Genomic DNA, 7,367 nt, shown 5'->3' on the forward strand with positions numbered 1-7,367 from the left:
CTAGGACCAACAAGGCTTACTCACAAACCCCATCCCCGCCTCGCGTTCCACCAAAAGTGGCATTTTACTGGGTGGGGCATCTTCCACCAGCAGTAACTACTCCCTGCAGCGGCTGGTCATGTATACACCTCCCTTCCCGGAAGTCTTCGGAATTAAATAGTCGCACGTGATCTCCCCGCCCTTCACGTCCCTCTCTCCGCCCAGCGCCTCGCTCGGCGCATGCGCTGACTCTCCCGACCTCCGCAGAGGATGCCGCTTGGGCTTATAGAGGTAAAAGCGTGTAGAGGTAGAAGACGGTGGTTCACTTCCTGGTTCAGTTTGCCTTCCTTTTTCCCCGGCTAGGCGACAGGAAAAAAAAATGTTAATCGAAACAACGAGACGTTTAGCTTTGTGGATCTCACAGTTGTGGTAGTTCACCGAGTCTTTTCTCTTCTTGCCCCAAAAGAGGGAGCTGCAAGCGTGGCGATTTGGGGTTTGTGAAAAGGAGTGGAAGAGAATGGACAGTCATTAAAGAGTTTTCTTTATTAGCCATGGGAAGGAGGAAATATTTACTGAGTTGCATAGCTGCTTAGATTCTTTTAGCCATAATTAGGGCTACAAAAATCAGGACGACCACGAGATGGCTGCCAAGAGTTTTAGATCTCTGTTTCTCAACCTCAACTTTAAGATGTGTGGACTTCAACTCCCAGAATTCCCCAGCCAGCATGGCTGGCTGGGGAATTCTGGGAGTTGAAGTCCACACATCTTAAAGTTGATGAGGTTGAGAAACACTGAAGTAGTAATCATTTGTAGTAGTGATGGAATGCCAGTTAGAAGCCTGGCAACACATTGCGTTACGTTGCGATGTCATTCCCAGGTACATTGTTTTCTCCTTTAAAAATGCACTCAAGAAGGACTAGACTGGCCAGCTGAACGATGACTCCTATGATTTCCGACTCCCGGCATGTTTCAGGAGCCACAGTCCCAGGTTCAGGCGCTGGCAGGGGAATTCTGGGAGTTGAGGTCTACACATCTCAAAGTTGGCGAGGTTGAGAAATGCTGGTTTACATCCTGGGCTTTTGTAGCCCTACATACCCGGGATGAGGGACTTTACAATATAGGAGAGAGCGCAGAGCGGAATGAAATCTGGAGGAAAATTCTTCGCGGTCTTGGCTTCGCTGCGTTTGTCGCTGGGGGCCGGGCAGCGGGCCAGTTTCATAATAGATTAAGAAAATAAAAAGCCGTCCTGTTTAGAAAGCACATCTCCCACATTTTTGCCATCTACGTGGATTCCCAGCTATCCAGTCGCACCCATACATTTCTCTATTCTTTTCTATACTAATAGCATTAGTGTCAAGACTAATGGTTAATAGTAAATATCAATATTAGCGCTAATAATAGCGTTCGTACGCGTGTATGTCTGAGCGCAGTACAAGATCAATTTTTCGGTGTTTTTTTTTTTTTCCCCGGTTTCCCTCTGCCCCAATAAACCCCGAAGTCCCATTCCCAGAAGGCACAGGCGGGGTTTTCTGCCAGGAAGGGACGACATAAATCCTCCCTCCGCCTCTACGTCCGTTTGGGAATACCAGTGAAAGGCGGGATCAAGCCGGAAGTTGGCTCCCTTTCACTTCCTGCTTCCGGTCGGCGGGTGAGCGAACCCTCGAGCCCAGAGCTGGGGGGGCGGAGAAGGGGGAAGTTGCCCCGCATCGGGGGGCGGGGGAGGGAAGGCGGCCGCGTGCCACAGCGGGCCGGGAGGGGGCCTCGCGGCGTGCACGCGCCCGGGCTTGGCCGCGCCCGGCTCCTTCCTCGCCCGGGCTGCCCCGCTGCTCCGGGGACTTTCCTTGGCTTGCTCCCCGAGCGGGACGGCCGCTGAGCCTCTCGGAGTTGCCTGCGACCTCCCCAGGCACTTTTCTTGGCGTTGCCGTTGTTCTGTTGTCGCACCCCACCCCGCGGCAAAAATTCAACAGGTGAAGCCCTTCTCCGTACGCAGGCGCGGTAGCTCTGAAGCGGAAGTCGCCGGGGCACATGCCCCGTAATTCCCAGCCCGCTGCACTTCGGGCCAGTCTCTCTCAGCCCAGCCGACGTCACGAGGCGGTGGTTGTGGGCAGGAGTATTGGGTGTGTTCGCCGCCTTGAGCTGTGCGTGTGCGTGTAGAGGTTTGCCATCGCCTCCTTCCTGGGGCTGAGAGAGAGGGACTGGCCCGGGTCGTCCAGCTGGCTTCGTGCTACGGCGGGTCTAGGACTCCCGGTCATGCAGCCGCACCCGTGGAGCTGTATGCCAGTCCAGTAATAAATCAGTCGAGGCCAAGAGTACTTCCCGAGGACCAGCCTTTCCGTCACCCAAAATATCTGACTTCACAATTAAAACAAAGCAGGGAATGACTGATGTTCATTGTACTGTAGTCCAGCGGGTATGCAGGGAAGCCAAGACTCTGTTTTTCAACCCTGGCAACGTTTAAGATGTGTGGGTGGACTTCAGCTAACCCCACGGATGTTTGTTCAGAAGTCAGTCCCACGGTGACCTGACTATGGGTGCCATTCCACGTATTGTGTACAGTGTTGATTGCGGCTTTTTTTGGGGGTCCCTTCAGGGCAGTCTTGGCTCCTGGCCACTGCCCCACGGTAACTCCTGCCTTGTTTCTAATAGAGCAATAGGAGTAACTACCATTTCTTTGTAGGGACAACAGTGACAGCTGTAAATTAGGGGTGTTTTTAGGGCTGGTAACTCTTATTATTAGTTCTGGAAGATTCGGTAGAATTTGAGCACGGGTGAGAGAATTCTGATGGCAACTACCATTGCTACTTTTGCACTACTGACCAGAAATAGTATATTGGAAGCTGAGAAAAAGCATTTTAATAGTATGTGATTCCCATCTTTAACAAATGGAAATTATTGGGTTCATTTAATATCCCGTGGTTTTCAGCTTAGATATGCCCAAAGGCCATTTCACATGAACTCAGCCCAGATATATAAATGACACAGAAGCTGGTATTTTTATTAAAATAACATGACTGGAGATAGAAATGAGAATTTCAAAAGTCATTTTGTATGCAGCCTGATAATTTTAACATTTCGTTCAATTTGTTGCCTTGATATAGACTTGCTTACTCAAAAAAAATCTATTAATAATTGCTTTTTAAACTGTTTCCCCCAAAAAAGTATGGAGGGATCAAGTTGCTATAGATTTTCTTGGTAAATTATCATTTTCTTAAGAAAATATGCATAGTTTGCCTGAAGGGAAAGTGTTTATTTACCTGCCTTGCTGCATCAATTTTTTCTCTTCAATTTCCTTAATTTTAATAGATGGCAGACTTAGGAAGTTGCCATTTTTGTGAGAAGTTTAAGACATTTTTTCCTAATCTGATGCACACCAGATATGTTGAGTTCCAACTCCAATAACACCCAGCCAACATGGCTACAGCGGCTGGAAATTAAGGAGTGGGGAAGAAGCATGGAAAGAAAGAAAAATAAGAAAGTGTGAAAAGGCATGCTAAGTATGTGGACCTTCTGCCTCTCCAGTGATTTTTAACTAACAGATCCGATGGAAGTTCCCATAGAGCTTAACACATAGGCAGCACACATTACTACTGCTATATTACTACTATAATAAATAATTAGTTCTACACTTAAGCATTACTTAAAATATTTTAAAATTTATCTGAATCTTAGCAATTGCATCTTTGATATTTTGATGTACAGTGGTACCTCTAGTTACGAACACCCCTCCTTACGAATTTTTCGAGATACGACCAGCTCCGCCCCCCCCAAATTTACCTCGTGTTGCGAACCACCTCGAGTTACAAACTGGATCCGCGGCCATTTTCCCTCCCATTCCACGTGGTCCGCGGCCATTTTTCCGCCCGTTCCACGTGGTCCGCAGCCATTTTTCTGCCCATGCCACGTGGTCCGCAGCCATTTTCCGCCCGTTCCACGTGGTCCGCGGCCGTTTTTCCGCCCTGCCGCGTGGTCTGCGGCCGTTTTTCCACCCTGCTGCGTGGTCCGCGGCCATTTTTCCACCCCTGACGTGTGGTCCGCGGACGCCAGAACGGATTAACGGTAATTACATTGAACCTTATGGGAAAATTTGCCTCGTGTTGCGACCAATTCGAGTTGCAACCAGAGTCACGGAACGGATTAAATTCGTAACTCGAGGTTCCACTGTATATGCAGTATTGCTTGATATCACAATCTGAACTCTTTTTCATTACTGTACAACTTCTATAATCAGAAGCTGCTTTAAATTTCCCAATGTTCTTTCTTTTAGTTTTTTCTGACAACGACATCCAGTTTTGTTGTGTAGCTAAACTGGAGTTTCTTGGCCTCTTGGGTAAGTTGCGTCATCTTTTGTACTGCAGGAATAATTCTAAACGTTCTTCTAATGATGAGAATCATAAGATGATACAGAGGGTCCCTGTTATCCTGGTAGAAAGATTTGAAAATGGTGGTAACAGTCATGTTAGTTGAAGAGAGAACCAATTTAGCAATGTCTTTCTGCATAAAGTGAAGAGAGAATGGTGAAATGTCTGAAATCGCCCCAACCCCAATTTATGATGTGGTTCCCATCCTCTTAAGACCATCTAAACTGAGTTTGGCCTTTGGCCATCAAAGGGTTCAGAAAAACCTGTTGTTTCTAGGTTATACATTTTGCAGGAGATGCAGTTCTCTCTCATTGCAATATGAAGTTTTTGTTAATGTTTGCATTGAAGTAGTTTTTCTCACTAGTTAGAATCAGTGTGTTGCTTAATATGGTGCAATGTGGTGCTGCTTTGCAGAGCTGCCTTGACTCAGAACACAGTCACTAAAATGAAGTGACATTCAATATTTTGCCTGGCCATTCTGCTTTAGTGGAAGTACCTTTTACACAGAAGTGCCTACAGGTGGAATGCTGAATCACTTTGAAGACTCAATTGAAACAAAGTGCTCCTTGAAGGCTTCGTACAAGTTGAATCTATTGATTTGGTTGACATATTCATCAAGAGATACAGCAATCCTACCTAACATTTTGGAGTGCTATGACATTAGAATCACTGACAAAGCCAAAGATCAACCAGGGACAGACCAGCAGAAGGGAGGGAAGGGAAGAGCAACTGATGTGCTTTTGGGGGGGGGGGGTATTTTCCTACACATTTTTGTTTCCAAATGAGGGTATTCTGTCCCACTGAAATCATGCCAGTTTCCAGGGATCAGCAGAGATTAGAATCTGGTTTCAGGACATATCAGGGAAGCTTTGAATTCCCACTGATCTACTCATTTTCCTGCCTGGGTACAGCATGATTGATCAAGGCTGCAGAATGCAGTGTGTGTATGATTGGAAACCACTGCCTGTCCTTGAAGGACATATTCCTGCAGTGATTCAGGAATGCCACTGTAGCCTAAATGTAAAATTAAAGGGATATATTAAATTTATATTTCAGACTTAAAGTAGGGATATATGTTGTCTTGAATTTCTTTCCACATTATTCGGTAGGTGGCTGTTTAATTTTCTATGAAATAATACTACTACTTTTTTTAGGATTTTTCCCTATTAGGTAGCAAGGAAGATGTTTGAAAATATCAAATCTTGGGCTGAGTATGTTGTGGAATGGGCTGCAAAAGATCCATATGGATTTCTTACAACAGTGATCCTCGCTCTAACACCTCTATTCTTGGCAAGTGCGGTGCTATCATGGAAACTGGCAAAAATGATTGAAGCTAGGGAACGGGAGCAAAAAAAGAAGCAAAAACGCCAAGAAAACATTACAAAAGCTAAACGAACAAAGAAGGACTAAGATGTCAATTTCACTGGGCAGAATTTTTCTGGCAATGCACTGTTACTGTATGTGTACTTTTTTGTGTTGTATCCTTGCAGAAGTGGGACATGATCAGTTTGAGAATTCCTGGAATAATGTGTTCTTAATTTGTGCTATTAAAATTTGTGGTCATGAACTTTAATTGCTTTTTTAAGAACTCTTCTAATATTTTTTTCCTAAGTTGGCATGTAAGCAAAATGTAAGTTTATAATACATGTGTCATATAACTTCATAAAATATGAATTATGACTTTCATTAAAAGTCTATCTTATGATTTTATACTGCAGAAAAGAATTGTTTTTTTAAAATAATTTGCCTTCAGTTTCATTGTACTATAAAATATTCCTACATTGCAAGGAATCCTGATTTCATAGTGAAAACCAGTATTTTCAACATATATTGGGGTAATGATTTGTAAGAACCAAATTGTCTCAATTATGGAATCCATGGTAGCTTAAATTATCATTCAAGGGACTCTATCCACCCTCCTTGTTAAATGTAAATGATAGCAACCTTATCTACAAAATATTTGGAAAAGAACATGAAATATGATTACTGGAATAGTCCACGCACAACCATAGCTGTTGGATAATAGTTTCTCATTTGGTGCTATATTATATTCCTGATGGCTACATCAGTGAGGACAAAGCAAAAGTGAATGTTTCCCAGCTGAATGTAGATGACCACTAGTCTCATATTTATAACCACCAGTGTCAGTGGCTATAAATGTTCTCACATGTTTATTAGTTCAGCAAAAGCAGACTGAGGGCAAGATTTAGGGAATCTCTGTCAGTTAGACAAAATGGCAAGCATCATTCTCCCTACAGCAAGCTCCTTTGACTGCTTTCACAAAGTTGCTATTAGAAGCTTCTCATTCTAAACTAAATTATAGTTCCCTATTAAATCTGAAGTCAGTACCTTGCCTTTGAAGGCAACAACTCATGCCTGGCAGACAAATAACTAGCACTATGCAGTTCCTTTATATATTTCTAGTCAAGTCCTGCTTGTTTCAGCTCTTCAAAAGCCAAGGCTTCTTAGGATCATCTGTGAAAATCTTAAGTCATATTTTGAAGTCTTATTTCTTTAGATCCAGTTACTTGTAAATATAACCATAAAAGAGGAAGCTTATTTATCACATTGGTTTGGTGAAATAATAATAGCCACTAAGTCAACATTGGCTTACTGATGTTAAGTTAATAAAGTTAGGGTTTATGTAGGATAGGAAGCTAATAACTTCATCTACCAGTAACTGCATCTCCTGATGCAAAGGATGCCAAGTACAAATATGCATTTTAAACAAAATGTATAGGACATTTAAATATATTCATCATTGCACATTGCTATTGACTTGTTAAACTATGAAACATTAATTTAAATTTCCAGTCTAAATAAACAATGTTAAAATTAGCTTTGTTAACTTGCACAAATGCTGACATTTATTTACAGTGAGACGTTTTTAACTGTAATATGTCCCTTTCTAAATAATTATACATTGTATTTAGTGACATTTGGAACCTTGTCTAAATCTAGTTAGAGACAATTAGCAAATGAAATAATTACAGCATTGCTTGCTTTTTATAAACAACATTTTGGGTCCAC

At 43.1% G+C, this 7,367-nt stretch overlaps 1 protein-coding gene across 4 annotated transcripts; it reads left to right on the plus strand.

Annotated features, from left to right (window-relative positions):
- Positions 1–1,568: 1,568 nt before the first annotated feature.
- Positions 1,569–6,047, plus strand: SMIM15 (small integral membrane protein 15). Of its 4 annotated transcripts, none has more exons than XM_007439851.4 (3): positions 1,569–1,627; positions 4,244–4,306; positions 5,492–6,047. In XM_007439851.4, exon 3 carries the CDS (start codon positions 5,520–5,522, stop codon positions 5,745–5,747), a length of 228 nt encoding a protein of 75 aa, XP_007439913.1. In that variant the 5' UTR covers positions 1,569–1,627; positions 4,244–4,306; positions 5,492–5,519; the 3' UTR covers positions 5,748–6,047. The 4 variants fall into 4 exon arrangements, with proteins under 4 accessions (XP_007439913.1, XP_088009099.1, XP_025029956.1 ...); XM_088152973.1 differs by lacking the exon at positions 1,569–1,627 and adding an exon at positions 1,705–1,946 and having other exon boundaries at positions 4,752–6,047; XM_025174188.2 differs by lacking the exon at positions 1,569–1,627 and adding an exon at positions 1,708–1,946.
- Positions 6,048–7,367: the final 1,320 nt, after the last annotated feature.

Source organism: Python bivittatus, unplaced genomic scaffold (genome assembly GCF_059951505.1).
Source record: "Python bivittatus isolate LINGU-HERP-01145 unplaced genomic scaffold, Pbiv_v1 ctg000570_np1212, whole genome shotgun sequence".
NCBI classification, from domain to species: domain Eukaryota; kingdom Metazoa; phylum Chordata; class Lepidosauria; order Squamata; family Pythonidae; genus Python; species Python bivittatus.